This window comes from Apaloderma vittatum, unplaced genomic scaffold, assembly GCF_000703405.1.
Source record: "Apaloderma vittatum isolate BGI_N311 unplaced genomic scaffold, ASM70340v1 scaffold7989, whole genome shotgun sequence".
Classification (NCBI taxonomy): domain Eukaryota; kingdom Metazoa; phylum Chordata; class Aves; order Trogoniformes; family Trogonidae; genus Apaloderma; species Apaloderma vittatum.
The window spans coordinates 7,642-26,897 of record NW_009736888.1 but is presented as its reverse complement, the minus strand read 5'-3'; the positions used below and the strand labels follow the sequence as shown (position 1 = coordinate 26,897).

At 40.5% G+C, this 19,256-nt stretch overlaps 1 protein-coding gene across 1 annotated transcript in view; it reads right to left on the bottom strand.

The window, feature by feature from the left end:
- Positions 1–18,673, bottom strand: part of LOC104279745 (probable global transcription activator SNF2L2) — a gene marked incomplete at its 3' end in the record, with an annotated part of 34,728 nt that extends 16,055 nt beyond the window's left edge. Inside the window, 2 exon segments of the mRNA XM_009877127.1 lie at positions 10,585–10,708; positions 18,449–18,673. Coding sequence (XP_009875429.1) covers positions 10,585–10,708; positions 18,449–18,673 — 349 coding nt within the window.
- Between the last annotated feature and the right edge of the window lie 583 nt (positions 18,674–19,256).

The window sequence follows — 19,256 nt, the reverse complement described above, 5'->3', positions numbered from 1 at the left end:
CTCTTTCCGACATTTCAGAGTGAAACTACATCAATTCTATTTATACATAATCCAGATGACAGAAGAAAGTAATTCTAAACTCTCTTTACCTCACTGTTCTTATTGGCCTTTCAGTAAGGACAATACAGGCAAAATCTCAAGCTGTCTCAACTCTTCTGCAATGACAGGAGCTGTAGGTCACTAGAACTCATTCAAGTGGATAGATAGAGTGCTAAAGAATTGAAAGTCCACCAATGCTGACGTCTGGTTATGAAAATACAATAAAGTCAAGGTTGTAAATGTCTCAGATAAAGAAGAGAGGATTTCAGCTATTCTAAAGAAGGACAATGAGGTAGAAGAACAGTAGGGAAAACATGTTTTTGTGATGGAAAATGACGAGACAAGACAAGACAGAAACAGATCAATTCAGTCTTTTAAATAAAGATGATGACAGGAAAAGAAGAACAAGAAACACTAAGCAGTTTAGGAGAAAAATAGGAAAGTAAGGTGGAAAGTTCAAGGAAAATGGAGAAAGAGACCCTAAAAAGTTAAAATTACTGAAGTTATTTACTAGGTCAATATAAAAATGTTTATACATCTACTGGTGGTGATAAAAGCTATAATAAATAATCATACATTTACTCTACTTACTCATCTTCCACTGACTTACTTTTGCCTCATTTTTTTGAGATACACATCTCTCTTGCTTGGCACATTGCTTTAAGAGAACACCCATCAAGCCGTAATAAAAACCAAAACATGCAACCATTGTTGTTTTGTACTACAAAATGGGGGGGTTTGCAATGTTTATCCATTACTATGACATTTCTGAATCTCTGAATTTACTTTAAATAGCACCTACTTTGAATGACACCATTTTCAAAATGGCCTTTCAAAGAAAGTTTCCCCCCGCTTCAAGTTACATTGTTCAAGTTACATATTCCTTAATCACTTATAGATTTCAGACCCAGGATCTTGAAATCAATCTGGACTATAAAAATCTAAAACTGTGGTGTAAGATACTGAGCATTTTTTTCAGTCCTGAGAGTTCCAGCTGCAAGTCTGAGACTATGTTTTGCAAAGAGTTTTCAGACATAGGAGGTTTTGAGCATTTTAGATTACTTACACCTTTTCTTTCCTTCAAAGTTCTGTGCATTAGGATTTTTGGCAATAGGAAACTAGTCTGAACAAGAGTAAGAATGGAAACAAATTTCTAATAAAATACTTCAAGAAAAAAACAAAAGGCTTCCAAACCTCTTGTAAAGACTCTAAAATATGGCATTTACAGAACGTAAATTTTGTGATGCTATTTGGACATTTTCCTTTTGAAGTCTGAAACCTTTCAGAAGTTTTAGCAGTATGACAATATGTGCAGTCACAAGCCTGCTCTAATAAAGTCTCTATACCACTTGCTTTTTCCACTCTTATTACATGTACTCTAACACAGGTGAGCAAGCACACATGAGTTCTGAATAAGACACGTGAAGACTCATGAAGTTTGAGTTTAACCAGCGTATGTCATAAAAAAATAAACTGAAGACACAGTCCATAGGAATGTTTAATATACTGGCAAAGACAGACACCTTTTTGAAGTTTGCAAACACATATTCATCTGCTGTGAAGCACTTTAAATGCATATTTTCATGGCACACATGTATTTCCAAAATAAGTATTCAGCAGGTTTTTAAATACCTAACTCATTCTTATTTGCTGAACTGCCAAGTACCCCTTCGTGTTGAGTTTGAGTCTGGCTAGGTTTTTGGTGATGGGGGGCCTATGGTGGTGACTCCTTCAGAGAAACTTCCAGAGCTTTCCCTAGCCCTGGAAACCATCCAGACGCACCCATGGCTAAGTCCAGGCCAATCAGTGCCTCTGTGAATCAATATAGCCAAAAGTGGAAACCTGTTGCTGGAGCTTTTCCTTTTTTTTTTGTCTGTTAAGGTCTCTGTTTCTGTTTTGGAGAGGAGGGGATGGTGAGAGAAGAGCAAACACATGGTCGGTGAAGAAGGAAGGGAGGAGGGCACCAGAGCAGGATGTTCCCCAGAGGCCTGTGGTGATTGTGGACATTGTGGATTGAGGAGATCGGCAGCAGAAAAGACGTCCAGGATGTGTCCCGTGGAGGACCTCAGGCCAGGGCAGAGAGAGAGCATGGGAGCAGAGGACGCACCTGAAGAGGATCATGACTCCAAAGACGACCTGAGCTGGAGCAGGGACACAGCAGCCCACAAGAAGATCCCACAGTGGTGGGATGGACTCAAGGGGAGGATGAGGATTGTCTCCCGTGAGAGGGACACCACATGGCAGTTAGGGAAGGCTGTGAGGAGCCCTCTGCCCAAAGAAGACACACAGACAGCACTCCAAAACCTCTGCCCTCCTGTGGGGAAGAGGTAGCCAGGAAGGGGCAGCGGGCGGAGTGGGGGGAGCGGAGTGGGTAAAATATCTTTGTCTATTCTCTATCCTGCTCTACTCTAGTTGATTTCACTGAACTAAATTAAATTTATGTTTGTTTTCACCTCAAGTCGGCTCTGTTCCTTTTGCTCATAACCGTAAGTGGTGAGTGAAACCGCACCCCCATCCTAATCTCAACCTTTAAGCCTTTTTGTGGCATCTTCTCTCTCCCCATCTCTAAGCTGCCAGTGACAGGGTTGGGATGAGTGAGCAGCTCTTGTTCCTGCTGGGGCAGGTTCAAACTCTGACACCCTTCCTCTAGATTTTCCACAGAAAAATTTTTGGTTTCTATTCTGCATATACCATTCTCCATAATCGAAGACTGCAAAAGCACTGACTGATGAGGTTGCAGAACACTCACAACACTTTAGTTCTGAAAAGCATACATACCCAACAGCCAGAGAGGGAGGAAAAACAGCCCCACCCATTATTTAACGCTGTGATAACTCCAAAGCTGTATCTGTCAGGTGTCTCCACATCTCACCTGGGTGAGTTCTGAAACTCCCCGCTGATGGTGATTCTTAATCGCTCTTACAGGAAGTTTTCTTTAAGTCCCATCAGAATTTCACTGACATAACTTGTGACCATTACTTTTTGTGCTTTTGTTATGCACCTCTCAGGAGAGAGTCTGGTTCTGTCTTCTCCACGATCATTCAAGTCACAGAACAGGCCACATCAGAAATCTCTCCTAAGTTTTCTGCAGTTTAAAAGCACTGTTTTGTTAACTGTATGCATAACTAGCAACATACTTTCCATCCTAATTTGGCATCAAATTGTTCAACTGAATACTTCACAACATCTCATAAACAATGTAAAGAATACAGTAAATACTGTAAGGAATACAGTATTGTCACTGGAGGAAATCCTACTTCTAGCTCTTTATGAAACATAACTGCTTTGGAGGGTAGACTGTGTAAGAAGATTCTGCTTTAATTGTTTTTAATTTCAATTTACTTAACAGAAGCAAAGAGCATGTTCCCCATCTGTTTTAAAGTCAAAGAACCAGAGAGCTAAACGTTTAGATATCTTTTTTTCCTCCATTATTAATGCTATAATTAAACAGAGGAGAACACACATGAATTGTAAAGCTTGGTAATGTGTAATAGATAAAGAGTTAAGGTTTTATCAGTCCCAACACTGGAATACTCAACAGAAGTGTTGACTCCTGACTAAAAATGAAGATGACTTAAAGAATGGAAGTGTTTGAGGAACATATACGTCAAATCTTTCTGCTGAAACTGATAGCAAGGGTATATTTCTACTCAAAAATGTGACTGAATTGTCCTAGACTGGCAATATTTGCTTCAGGAAGATACAGATAAGATTGAAGAAATGCAGCTGTGTAATTCTTTTGTTAACTACCACTTCAATGTTAACTTTTTTAAAAATAAGGAATCAAGTACACATACACAATGTGTAGGAAAGCCTAAACTGGAAAATGTTCATCTTACACTGAGGCTACAAACTTTCTTAAGATAAGCAATATATAACATTTCCAAGTTGGTAGTGTGGGTTAACACCAGTTCTTGTAAAACTCTTTAAGAGAAAGACAGGCCACATGTGTGTGAGTCCTTTGAAACTAGGACTGTAGAAATAAACGGTTGAGAGGTTTTTTGCTGGCAGGCAGATGGGTAAAGTGACAGATCTTTTATCATCTTTAAAAAGCTGAAAAAAATTAGAAAAGGAAGTGCAGTTAATCTAAGAACACAAGGGACAATGATCGTTGTGAAGTAGCAGCAGCTTAGTGAATTGTCGAAGTCTTCATTACTACTACTAGCTTTAATGATTCATAGAAAAATCACACACATGGGCCAGGATTCCTGATGAGTGTACAAATACCACACTGCACCAGATATTGTACTACACCTGTCTACACTCTACACTTCAATAATAAATTTAGCTTACAATCTCCACTAGTAAATTTGAGAAGACTGACTTCATGTCATTCAGCTCAAAAAGTGGGCCTGTGTGGACCTCATGAAGTTCAACAAGGCCAAATCCAAGTTCTGGCACCTGGATCAGGGCAACCACCAGCATCAGTAGAGGCTGGAGGATGACAGGACTGAGAGCAGCCCTGCAGAGGACTTCAGTTACCGGTTGATGAAAAGCTTGACGTGAGCCTGCAGTGTGCACCAACAGCCCAGAAGGCAAATCATAGCCTGGGCTGCATCAAAAGAAGTGAGCCAGCAGGGCAAGGAAGGTGATTACGTCCCTCTGTTCTGCTCTGGTGAGGCCCACGTGCAGTGCTGTGTGCGGCTGTGGAGTCCTCAGCACAAGAATGACATGGATCCATTGGAACAGGTCCAGAGGAGGGCCATAAAGATGATCAGAGGGCTGAAGCACCTCCCTTATGAGGACGGGCTGAGAAAGCTGGAGTGGTTCAGCCTGGAGAAAGCTCTGGGGAGAGCTTACAATGGCCTTTCAATACTTAAAGGGGGCCTACAGGGAAGAAGGAGAGGGAATTTATAATGGGGCCTGTAGCAACTGGACAAGGGCTAATGGTTTTAACCTGAAACAGGGTAGATTTAGACTCGATATAAGGACATCAATTTTTACGATAAGGATGGTAAAACACTGGAACAGGTTGCCCAGAGAGGTGATGGAGGCCCCATTCCTGAAGACATTCAAGGTCAGGCTTGATGGGGCTCTGACTAACCTGATCTACTAAAAGATGTCCCTGCCTACTGCAGGTGGACTGGACCAGATAACCTTTAAAAGTCCCTTCCAACCCAAACCATGCTATGATGCTACAATTTTTCCATAAAACTATTCTCAATGGCCTGAATTACATACAAGGTCATACGGAATTAAAAGACAATATCCTTTGATTTTACTTAGAACCAGTGCTAGACTAAACAACATTTAACTGACATATGGTTATTCTGCTTATACTTTCATACTAATGGCAGAAGTTTATGGTCACCCATTCCCTGGAGTTTTAAACTTATTCAGGTACTTTTCCATCAAATGTAAAAAAATAACAACACTAATTAGCACATATATTTATCCACTACAATTTGAGGCGTAAAGACAATAAGACATGGAAAAAAACACCTAATGAGGTGCAATTTTTATTTGACATGCATGCTGTTAAAAACTGTGCACAGCTGCAACATAAGCTCAAGCAGCAGACAGTCAAGAATTTACAGTGAAGTGAACCTTAGCAGTAAGTCTCAGTTTCTAACAATGTACCAAATCCAACTGAAGATTTTTGTCAGGATTGGGGTTACCATGCATCTCTCCATGGATTCTCAGAGAACTCATACTGTCCTTTCCCCATGAATGTAGGAAAGGGTAGGCTCACTCTCTTTTACCACATTGCTTATTTCCACAAACCTTTTGAATTTATAGGACTATAATGCCATGATAAATCAGGTTGAAATTATCCAGAAGGTTGAAAGGTTATTAAGAAACATGGTTTTCTATCTTGGACACGTACACTAGTGAGGACAAAGAACAACTTAGCAGATGGGACTTTCCCCAACACATATTAGAACAGCCTCAAGCACCATCACTTTTTTGGGGGAAGAGAGAATTGTCTAAGAAGAGAAGAAGGAGACATTGAGGCAAAGAAAGCTAAAACACTCCTCAAAGTTAAAAGGAGTATTAAAAATACTGGAACAAGGTGGGTGGTGTTGGTGTTTAAACACTTCTTTTAACAGCCTGCTCACATTAGAACTCCAGTATTCTGTTTACATGGTTACAGTTGCCGGAATACACCAGAAGAAAGCAGGGATCTGTAGTCTTACTCTGATACAGCTGCTACTAACACAATCATCTTTTTCGAGAGCTACACAACCTGGAAGTCTGATCTCAGCCAGCACAGGAACGAAGAAAACAATTCAGAACTATTTGTATTTGACGCATTTGTAATTCACGTTCTTGTACTTTGAGCACATGTTTGAATCAGACCCATGTGTATCTTCAGACTAAACACTTTCTTCATTTTAAGGAACAAGTTCACTACAAGCAAAACAGTACCTCTGAATGCAAAAATTTTGCTCTAAGATGATCATGAAATGAATGGAAAACTTCCAACTGATGGAAAATTTGTCCCTGCAAAGTCAGTTCTGATGGAAAAGCAGTACTTCCTAATGTTCAAGGCCCCGGACTGGGGATTGAGTTAACCAATCTCAGACCAGGGTTTCAGTCACAGACTGATGTTACCAGCAGGGCCTTGGGTTTTTCAGTCACAGGTTGGTATACACAACACCAGGCCTACTGCAAACTGACGGGGTACACTTGTCTCAGAGAGGTAAATGGATCCTGGGCTTATTGAAAGAGCTTGAAATTAGATTGGCAGGTGTAAGGAGGTATAACTGGGCCTGGTAGAGATAAGTCTGGGAGAAGCATATCAGTGTGTGTAGGATGGTGTGTTTCCAAGGACCTTTTTTCTCCTGTCTCAGTGGAGGTAGGGGCTAGAGACGCATAGGCCAGCAAAGATGCAAGGATTATTGATGAGCTAGAAACGATGGAAACACTTGAGAATGGTCAGGTGGGAATTAGGGCTTCCACCCACAAAAAGGCATTGGGAACATTAGCCCAGCTGAAGTGCATCTACACTACTGCACATAGTATGATCAACAAACAGGAGGAGCTAGAAGCCATGGTGCATCAGGAAAACCATGATATAGTAGCTATCACAAAAACATGGTGGGATGTCTCACATGACTAGAGTGCTGCAATCAGTGGCTACAAGCTATTCAAAGTGGACATACAAAGGGGGAGAGGTGGTGGGAACTGTTAGGGACTGCTAGGAATTTTTAGAGCTTAATTAGAGTGACGATACAGTTAAATGTCTATGGCTTAGAATCAGAAGGACGGCCAACAAGACCGCTATTGTTGTTGGAGTCTGTTATAGACCAGCCAATCGTGACAGAGAGGCAGATGAAATATTCTGTAAGCAGCTGGGAGAAGTCTCGTGATCACTTGCCCTTGTTCTTGTGGGGTACTTGAACTTCCCAGATGTCTGCTGGAAATACAATACAGCAGAGACTGAACGGTCTAGAACGTTCCTAGAGCACGTCAACAATAACTTCCTTACACAGCTGGTGAGTGAACCCACCAGGAAAGGTGCTCTGCTGGACCTCCTGGTTCCAAACAGAGAAGGACTGGTGGGTGATCTGATAGCTGGAGGCCATCTAGGGCACAGCAATTAAACGATTGAGTTCTCTTAGAGAAGTAAGGGATTGGAGGAAGGGGGGTATCAGAATTGCCACCTTGGGCTTCTGAAGGGCAGACTTTGACTTGTTTAGGAGACTGCTTAACAGAGTCCCTTGGGAGGCAGTCCTGAAGGACATAGGAGTCCAGAAAGACTGGACACTCTTCAAGAAGGAAGTCTTAAAGGCACAGGAGCAGGCCATCCCCATGGGCTGTAAGATGAGCTGGTGGCAATGAAGACTGTCCTGGCTGAACAGGGAGCTCTAGCTGCAACTCAGTAAAAAAAGAGAGTTTATGGCCGTTGGAAGAATGGGCAGGCCACACACAACGACTACAAACACACTGTGAGGCTACACAGGGTGCAAGTTAGAAAAGTCCAAAGCCCAGCTAGAAACTAATCTAGCATTTGCTGTAAAAGACAACAAGAAATCTTTCTGTAAATACATCAGCAGCAAAAGAAGGGCCAGAGAAAGCCTCCATCCTCTGTTAGATGCAGGAGGAGACATGGTGACTAAGTAAGAGGAAAAGGCTAAGGTACTTAATGCCTTCTTTGCCTCAGTCTTTAGTAATAGAACCAGTTGTGTTCTGGGAATCCAGCCCCCTGAGCTAGAAGACAGAGACCAGAACAGAATGATCATTCTGCAGTCCAGAGGGAGACAGCGACCTGCTGCACCACACAGACATACACAACTCTATGAGACTGAATGGAGTTCTGAGAGAGCTGGCAGAGGTGCTCACCGAGCCACCTTCCATCATTTTTCAGCAGTCCTGGCTTAGCAGGGAGGTCCCAACAGATTGTAAGTCTGCCAGTGTGACACTCATCTACAAGAAGGGCCAGAAGGAAGATCCAAGAAATAGGCCTGTTGACTTCAGTGCCAGGGAAGCTGATGGAACAGATCATCCTGAGTACCATCACTTAGGACATGCTGGACAACTAGATGATCAGAACCAGTCAGGACGGGTTTATGAAAGGCAGATCCTGCCCGACTAACCTGATCTACTTCTACAACAGAGTCACCCTCTTAGTGGATGAGAGAAAGGCTGTAGAAGTCTCAACCTCAACTTTAGTAAAGCCTTTGACACCATTTCCCACAGGTTTCTCCTGGAGACACTGGCTTCTCAGGGCTTTGGATGGGCATACACTTTGCTGAATCAAAAACTGGCTGGACAGCCAGGCCTAAAGAGTAGTGGTGAATGGAGTTAAATCCAGTTGGTGGCCAGTCACAGTGTTCCTCAGTGCTCAGTACTGGGGTCAGTTCTGTTTAACATCTTTACCAATGACCTGGACAAGCAGACAAAGGGCACCCTTAATAAGTTTGCAGATAAAGCACTAGCGAGGTGAAACTGTTGATCTGCTTGAGGGGAGGGAGGCTCTGCAGAGGGATCTAGACAGACTAGATGGATGGGCCAAGGCCAATCGTACAAGATTCAGTAAAGCCAAATGCCAGGTTCTGCACTTTGGCCACAACAGCCTCAGGCAGTGTTACAGGCTTGGCTAGTAGCGGCTGCAAAGCCGCCAACTGAAAAAGGCCCTGGGGGTGGTGATTGTTAGCCAGTTGAATATGAACCAGCAGTGTACCCACGTGGCCAAGGCCACTGGCATCCTGGCTTCTATCAAACATAGCGTGGCCAGCAGGACCAGGAAGTAATTTACACCTGTACTCAACACTGGTGAGGCCACATCTCAAGTCTTGTGTTCAGTTTTAGGCCCTTCCCTCCATGAAAGACACTGAGGTGCTGGAGCAGGAGAGGAGGGCAATGAAGCTTGTGAAGGGTCTAGAGCACAAGTCCTGTGAGAAGCGGCTGAGGGAACTGGCGATGTTCAGCCTGAAGAAAAGGAGACTGAAGGGAGACCTTGTCGCTCTCTACAGCTACCTGACAGGAGGTTGTAGTGAGGTGTGAGTTGGTCTGTTCAATGAAGTAGTAAGTGACAGGACAAGAGGAAATGGCCTTGAGTTGCACGAAAGAAAATTTCAATTGGATATTAGGAAGAATTTCTTCACCGAAAGGGTTCTCAGGCATGGGAATGCCATGCCCAGTGCAGTGGTGGAGTCCCCATCCCTGGAGGTATTTAAGAGTCATGCAGACACAGTGCTTAGAGATGCGGTTTAGTCCAGGACTTGTCAGTGTTAGGTTAATGATTGGACTCTATGATCTTAAAGGTCTCTTCCAATCTGAGCAACTCTCTGATTCTGTGAGTCATTTTGCTGACCTGTACCTGTTATCTCCATCCAGCTTTTCTCTTATCCTATGTAATAAACATGTAAATACATCAAACAGGGACCAACTCTTAATAGATTTGCACAGAGTCTGTCAAACCAGGACTGTAATTTCAGTCAGGATTCTTCTTGCTGTAATATAATTAATTATGCAATATACGAAGCCTTATTTGCTTAACTAATTAATACTATCGGGTGTTACCAGTTAAATCTCTCAGTATACTGAGCTGGTTATAGAATGCACGTCCTCTTATATTCCAAACTAAAGGACACAAAGAAGGCACATAGCAATTTAGTAAAAAGAATCTATACTTTCTTACATAAAAAAAAATTGGAAAGAACTTTGATCAGCCCTTGACCAAACATTACAAATACTAAAGAAGATTTCTAAAGCTTTGCTTAGGGTCTTCTCTTAACACTTCTTCATGACGGGACTAAAATGAATCATGTTGTAATGCATTTACATTTACAATAGCCACATAAGATAGGAAAGAACTAGGTGGGGTTTTTTCCAAGATGTGAACTGAAATCTGTAATAGACTTAGTCCAAATTACTTGCCCTAGCCATAGACTAGAATTTTGATTTTCTCCAACACATGACTGATGGACACTCCAGAAAGTAAGGGGGTTCAGTTATTCACCCTACCCTGTGATACCAGTTCAGCCTTTTCAAACAAATCTGAAAGGAAACAATTGGAAATCTGTTACATGGAACTACTGATTTTTTTGTGGAACAAAGGGGTGCGAAAATCATACAGCATGCATAGTATGTATAAACCTTGGCTATGCTGGTCCATTGGACTCTGAGGTGGGCCCATTCCAGGGTGAGGAGGTCTCATACTCTTCATGGAGCCACAATGAACATCTTCAACCATTCCTTTTTCATGCAAGCCATCAACAGACTGTGAAAACAAAATATTTATAGAGAGATCATATACAAATCCACTGTAAAAATCCGAGCTCAAGGTCTAAACAAATACATAAAGAGTACAAGCTTCTCTTACTAGTCGTTCACAACACATGCAATAGGCACTTTTATCCCTGGAGAAGCCTACAGACTAGACTCCTCGTCACCTCTGTTTTCCTTTTTTTTTCTTCTCCTTATGAACTATTTGGCAATGCTAGAGAAGCAAACTGTCCAAATGCAAACATGCAAATCATACTAGCCTCATATTACAACGCAGTGTAACACACACCAACTTACTAAAGTACAGCCTGGGGCTCAGTTCAAGTTATTTTTAGCCCAAACTTTGCCCTTTCAGACACTGCTCTAATGGAATGCCCCAAACACTGTTTCTTTCCAAAAGCAAAGATGACATTACAGGAGGTAACTTCCTTTTTTTGCAGGCAAAATCAGGGACAGACAGTCAAGGAAGGGAAAAAATAGCTCTACTCTAATGCTTGTATTCCCTACAGTTCGTGTCACCTCATTCAATCCTCAAAAACTAAAGTTCCCAAGGTACTTGAAATGCAAAACAGGACCAACTGCCTTCTCACAGAGCAAAGAGAAGACAGCTTAGGGTCACAAAAACATGCTGAAGGCGTGCAGGGCACTGGAAAATGCTCCATAACAGAAACTGAAGGACTCTGAATGTGAAAATAGGCGAAAAGGAATATGAGAAGGAAGAGGTCTTAAGGAAACTATAAAGTTTTACCTGGTGCTTAACTAAGGAAGAGATTATGCCCATTAACTTCTAACTTAGAGCTCAGCAAAGCTTTGTATGAGGAACAGGCTGGCATCACTTCTATTGGCAGAAATAGGCAGCTCTGTCCCTCTCTAACATAGGCATGCACACTAAATACAGTTGTTTGCAAAGCAAGCCCTACTGTAAATTGAAACTTTGAGGCCTGTTTTATCTAAATGCACACCTATTTACTGAGAATTCTTCTTTAAAAGATGGCTAAGAAGACTTACTCCAGGGGGAAATATAGACAGTTTACAAAAGAAGTGTGTAAGAAGTTGTATCAAGTCACAGACAAAAGAAGACGTATTTCTTCTTCTCAGCCATTTTCTCGCACATGAATCAGTTTAAGCAAAACTAAACATAGGCCATCCTTTCTACAAAGGAAAAAAAAATTTAATTTGTAAGCCTTCATGGAGTTTTTCCACTCCATTGCACTAAAATCAGATTTGACTTAAAGTATCTTTAAACACATATGGTGAATTTTTATCAACATTTTTGAAGACTTCACAATCACTGTTCCTTATGAGAAACTAAGGGTTAAGAGGAGAAAAGTTACAGAAAAGAAGTAAAATGGCTTTTTTATGTTTCATCAAACTTTTTTAGTTGTAGTAACACTATACAACATTTGTGAAGAGAACTTTTATATAAAAAAAACCCCACTTGTTACTCAAGAAGCTATTTTTGACTACAAGAACTTGGGATATGAAGTAGAAATGCAGACATACATGACTGACACATCAAAAATAGATGCACTGTGCTAACCAAGCAAATCCAAACACCCTTTTCTGAGGCATGAAAATCCCTCCCTCTCCCTTCACCACTACTTCGAAAGACAAACAATGCAAAAGAGAACGTTCAGTTCACATTTTACCCTCAGGAGCTGAATACTACAGAAACACCTATAAAGCTGGATCCATTCCTATCTTTTCAGGGTATGTTGATGGTTGAGGACTAAAAAACTTTAGGGCAGCCAAGAGGAGGAGGAGGACACTGTGCAGCAAATTGGATCCGATTTCTAGAACAGAGGACACCAGCTGTACACATCTGTGGTGCGACTGCAGGGGTGGGTGTCACTGCACTAATGGGTGGCAACCATGAAACCTCTGTGAACGCAGGTAGCTCTGATGAGAAGAAGACAGGAAACAGCACGCATACCCAGGGAATCAGAAGTATCAGCATACAGAGGGTGGGGAAGGGAGCTGGCATTAACAAAGGGAAGCAGTGGTGAAGAAGAAATCACAGATGTGGCCTTTCAAAAAGAGAATTAAAAAAAAATTAAACATAAGCAGAAAAGTAAAGATGTGACAATACAATAAAACGCTCATTGAAGGAATGCATCTATGGAAAGAACTGATCTGAAAGAACATTATTTTGTACGACAATTATTTAAAAATTAACCCAAAACCTGAAATGCTTCAAGTCTAATGGAGGAAAATCTAAATATAGCAAGAAAGAGGTTTTTTTCTGTGTGTTTGCAGAAATTATGCTGTGAAAAAAAAATGAAATTCATTAGAAACAGATTATGAAAGTTTTTTACTAGCAAAGCTACGAAACATGAAGATGGCATAAATTTCTTTGATAACAAAATCAGTTTTAATGCTAACTTATGCAAAGAAACTTGTACTTCCAATAACATTTTTTTGTCTAAAAGGACCCCTACTCTCTATGGTAAAGCACTATAAAATGAGGGATACAACTCAAAAGAGGACTACAAGAACTGAAAAACAGTTATGTTTCTTAGTTTCTTTGAGTTACTGTGTGCTTAAAGTGTTAGGTAATAACTTTAAATCTATGTAAAAGGTTAAAAATAATAGAAAGAATCTTACATACAATGCAAATTCTTGAAAATTCTTCAGTGCTGTATAAATTATTAAATATATTTTCCACAATGGCATTGTTTGTATGAGAAATTTAACATATACTTCCAATAAAGCACTATTATCACATTAAAGTTCTTTTAACATGACAAGACAGAAAGGAAACAGAAATTGAGTTGTACTCAGCTTTGAGTACACAATACTATTTTTATTGGTCCCTGTAAATAAGAACAAGCATGGACCAGATCAGATACATAAACAGTGCTTCCAGAAAACATAATGAGGGATGAGCTTCAACTGTATGCAAGCCCACACCTACAGAGCTGGCAGACTTACAGAGTTTACATAATGCCTTATGTTTAATCCTACATTGCTTTTACTCTGAAATTAGTAACTAAGATCTTCTCACAGACAGCACTGCACCACAGTTTGACCTATTTCCAGGTAAACTGTCAGATTATGGAGTCTTTTTTTTTTCCTTCATCTTCTTAAACAAACCAACCAACCAGGCACCCAGCCACTGGCGTTCAGACTACAATCAAGTATCAAACTAGATTTCTTCTAGACCATGCACCCTCCATATGAACACACAGACCACCCTGCAGTGTCCTGTTGCACAACTGAATGCATCACTGATGGACAGTCAGACTGACTATGGACATTGTTTCAGTAGGGATTTGGCCAACAAGTTTGTCTATCTCCTACAAATCACTGAAATACCATTTTACATGAGGCCTCTGCTGATTTTTTTCAAGGTCAACAACATTACTTACTTTCTTTTTCACTGACGTAAACATACACAATACAAGTAATACATGTCTGCTGAACGAAGAGACATTACTTCCAGGACTGATAGAATTTTAAGTTTCTCAAAATGTGTAACGTGCACAGATCTGCTGGACAGTAATATTTGAAATGGGAAACCATTTGCCTTCCGTTTTACTAAAAAATACCATTTTTGTAGGTAAAGAATTTTTTCTGTCACTCACTTTTTCTCAGTCACCAAAACCAGTAATATTGTCCATGACTTCATAATAATTTTTCCAGAGCCAGTAATCCTTTACAGTACACCCTATTACAAATTGGCAAAAGAAGTGATCATTCATCAGGTTACAAGTAAGTGGAAGAGAAAATAAACTAAGACCTCACAGTACTCTTCCTCAAATGAGAGTGAGAACCATGCAAATTACATGTCTCTACTGTTGTCATAACTAAGATTTAAGCAGTTAAAATTGTGTGGCTCAGCTGGTGGGCAAGAACACACAGAAGGCTGTATGAGCTCAGACTAAAACCATCTAAACCTATGGTCTGCCTCCAGAGGAGCTCACATGTGGATTCTGAGGACAAGTAAGATTAGGGCAACCATGTAACAATGTTTTCCTTTATTAGCTTTCCAGGTTCCAAATATTTTCACCTCACCAGATTACCAGAGGCTATTATGGTTTGTCCATTTCGCAGTCCCCCCCTCAAGAGACTTCTTTCTCCTTAAACACAGCTGCCTTGCATCCACATTATACTTCAGTAGAATTTTGAACTCTTAAGTACCTCCCTGGCAATTTGATCGATAGTCTACAGATTATTTCAGAAAGCAGTAAGCTTATTGTTTCTGTCAAAACTGCGTTCTGTAAATCAACAGTGTGCAAGGATTTTTTTAGTTATTAAGTGAATATACAGTCTTTAATTTTCACACTAGTTGTTAATTAAACACACTTCAGGAATTATGATTTACTGATATCCATTTGTACCCAGTGTCTTCTCTATTGTTAAATACTTTGCATTTTTTTCTTTTTATGCATTTCATTATTCTTTATAAACTAGTCAAATATCTAACATAGAATGAAGGTTTCACTATTCAGTTTGTGCATTTTAGAAGAACCACATCCCACTGCATGCATGGGACATGTACCCCACAAGCCATGTGTTGCAACTGGGACGCTTTATGAAAGCATTTGTGATGCATTTCATTAGGAAAAGAAAAACACATTTGGTTACCTCATGACTTGAAAATCCAACTGCTTTATTTAACACTAAGCAGAAAGCAGACATTTATTTGGTCAAACTGAAGGTGACTGACCAGTTCTTTAGTTACATGGAACAGCATTCAAGCAATATTTGCACAATAGTCTAGAGGCACACTTCCACAGCACTTCTTAAACAGACTCTTCCCTCAGTTGTCATGATAAACTATTTCTGAGGTTGGATATGCAACAGACCAGAAAACTAACCTAGACTGAAAAATAAACCAAGAATTTTATTTTTTTAAAAAACACCTGGATCAGTTCAACAGATCCATTTTCTAGCTTAGTCACACACACAAGGGCATGCTGGTACTTGTGAAGTGGCAACCTAGAGCACAACAAGGCTGTTGCTACTAAAATAAAGACTTGTGAAATTACAGCTTTTTTTCCATTATCAGAATCAAGGTATAGAAAATTGAAACTAATTTTACTGTAACTATACTAACTGCTCATCTTAGAATTAGCTATCCAGGCTCTTCACATTCATGGTGCATTTTTCAAAACATTTGAATGTCATTTCAGTGGGTTAATTTTTACTCTGTCTCACAGAACTGAGAAGCTTGTAAAGTCTCTGAAATAACTTTGTGGGATGACACTTCTTCATTTGTTTCTGTGTTGTGTTTGTGTTTGGTGGGGTTTTGGCAGCAGGAGGGAGGGGTGGGACACGGGATGGGACACTACAAGACTGGCTCCTCTGCAAAGCTCCCTTGACTAAAGTCAGACTTGCCTCTGGTCAGTACCCTCACAATAAACATATTTAAGAGGGGAAAAACGTACTGAGTTGTTTTGTCCAGGGAGAGGAGGAGGATACAAGAGGAGCAACCACGCTGACACCAAGGCAAGTGAGCAACGAAAGGGAGAGGTGTGCTGGAGCAGAGATTCCACTGCAGTCCATGGTGATACGGCAGGCTGAAACCCTGCAGCCCATGGAGATTAACAGTGGAGCAGAATCCCACCTGCAGCTCATGGAAGACCCCACACTGGAGCCAGGGACTGTGCCTTTGGAAGGCCATGACTCCAAGAGAAGCTCATACTGTGCTAGTGCACCTCTGGGAGGACTGCAGAAGGGACCTGCGATAGACCAATTTGAGAGGAGCTGCAACCCAGTGGGAAGGACTGGAGGACTGTCTCCCATGAGAGGGACACAATGTGGGAGCAGGAGAAGACTGTGAGGAGTTCTCTCCCTGAGGAGGCAGGAGCAGCAGAGACAATGCATGATGGACTGACTTCAACCCTCATTCCCTGTCTTCCTGCACTGCCAAGGGCAGAGGAGGTAGAGAAATCAGGAGCAGAGCTCAGTCGAGGAAAAAGGGGAGGGAAGCATTTTTAAGATCTAGTTGTATTTTCATAGAATCATAGAATGGCCTAGGCTGGAAGGGACCTTAGAGATCATCTAGTCCAACCTCCCTGTTATGGTCAGGGACCTCATTGTTAAGTTGGTGATGGTTTTGCCATTTATATTAAACCAATGTTTTCTCCCCGAGTCAATTATTTTTTGCCTATGTCCATAAGTGGTGAGTTAACCCACCCTGTTCTTAGCCTCAGCCCATGAGCCTTTTGTTATATTTTCTCTTCTCCATCCCAAAAAGGAGAGAGGTAAGAGTGAACAAGTGGCTGCGTGGTGTTTTGCTGCCAGCTGAGTGGGCTCAAACCATGACAGCTGCTAAAGTTAACACGGCATTAAATATCCGAAGAACACACAAGCTGAAAGAGGATGCAGCAGTTAAAAACGTATGTATGGAGCTTTTAACCATTCTAATGGAAAATCTCTGATGGTGCCCTCTTTTTCTGCAGGTGTAGAATCTCTCAAAAACAGAGAGAAATGAGAGACCTGAAAGATGTAAAAACCCTGGTTGTATATGAAGTTTAGGGCATTCATACAAGTACTGGAAACGGGCTGTAAATGACCCCACAAACAAGAAAATGACAACTGCAAATGTCTAATCTGGCTAATAGCTAAATTACATGCTTTAGGATTCAAATTCAAAAGTTTTACTTCCTGAATTTACTGACCTCTCAGAAATTACAAGAGTTTAGTATAAATAGGCAGTCAGATCACAGCCTCTTTCACTTCAATTGTCTTAGTGCTATTAGAAAATTTAATGATACAGCTCTTCACAGAAAAGATGGTCATGTCATGTCTCTACTGACTGGACACCGCTTCAACTGTTTCAATGAACGAAAATGATTCCTATGCGAAAATGACAATACAAAGAATTGCCAATTCATAAAGAAAATTAAAATATGTTTATATTACTCTAAAACTATTTTTTATTGTAATTTGCTTTTTTCTATGTGCATATAACAACTCCAAGCGGAATCAACAACAGTTAGCAAAATGTTTTTAATATCTTTGCTCTGTGAGCTGTTACTGCATGCTTCTGAGAGCATAACATCAGTGAAACTGAAATTATCCTAAGCTCTGATACATAAACAAATGAAAATGACAATACATAAATTATTCTCACAAAAGAAATTCCATACAGGCAGTATTTCCTCAAAGCAAAAGACATTAATTGTTGAAGTACACATGCAATTTTAAGTTCAATTATTCACTTGTTCTACACTACACAGTTTTAAATTCCATAGCAAGACGGAGTCTTTAAAAAAACAGCTTGGACACCAGTTTTTTCATCAACTTGGAAGAGTAAATGAGTTTGTAAGCACAAGCTCTTTAATAGCTAAAAATATCAATGAAAAAAACAAACATGCAAAACTAAAACCCACCCCAGAAAAATCTAAGATAGATCCAAACAGACAAGAAGGAGAGGGGAAAAAAAATGAAGTGGTTAGAATGGTCTACCATAATACTTTAACACTATAATTCATTTTTTCCCTCTAGTAATGTCTATTTTACTGAAAAGTACAGTTCACAAACAAAGATTTGCAAACTACTAACTCTATAACTCAAAGCAGCCTAATAAAACCAAGGAAATTGTGTTTAAGCTGATATATGCATAATCTTTAGTAAAAAAGACAGAAGTAGGAGCATAGATGCAGTTTTGCAGGTGATACATGATGTGTAATAGCAGTTACGCAGGTCTAAATGTAGGGTGAGTAGTTTTTTTTAACCAGTGAAGAGAACTCTAGGAAAAAAAGGTTCACTTTTAATAAACTATTACCTTATGCATTTGGTGCATGCCTTCCTGTGGATAATCAGTAGGCCCCATTGTCGGCATTGGATGTGGGACACTGGGAGGACCAGGACTTGGACCCATCATGCTGTGAACTGAGCCAGGAGATGGCCCTGGTCCTGGGCTAGGTCCTAGAATCGGTCCAGGTGAAGGTCCTGGCCCAGGGGAAGGACCAGGATGAGGCATGGCGCCAGGTTCTGTAGGCGTGGACATCTATTTTCTGTCTCCTTTTCAATTAGCAGAATAGCTCTAATAACAAAAACAAAACAAAACAAAACACCAGAATTTCTATGTGATGTTAGGGGCACTGAAAAAAAAGTAATAAAATCTACTGGCAATCATTAAACACATACACACATGCAAACTGTGATCAGCAGAAAATGCTTAAATGATCCTTAATGTAGTTCGACCATTTCTAAGAGACCACTAGAAGGATAACGATTCTGATAGTTCAGTCAATTTCTGGATGTTTATACGTTACTCACAGAACAAATAAACCAGTACACTATGAGAAACATCTACCAGAGACAACGGTAGTTCAACTGACTTCCTATCATTAGAGGTATCACATGAGGTCAAGCACAGCACTAATAAAGGCAGTCAAGATACCTAGGCACCTCTCTTAATATATGAGTGTTCAAAAGTCTCTCTCTAAACAGATGTGACTGCACTGAAATTCACACATATAAAATCCACGGTAATGCAGCAAAATAAATTCTAAAAGGCAGGGGTTCTGCTGATACCACAAATCAGAACAGCGCAGCTCAAGTGGCTTATAAAACAGTAAGTGCCCTGA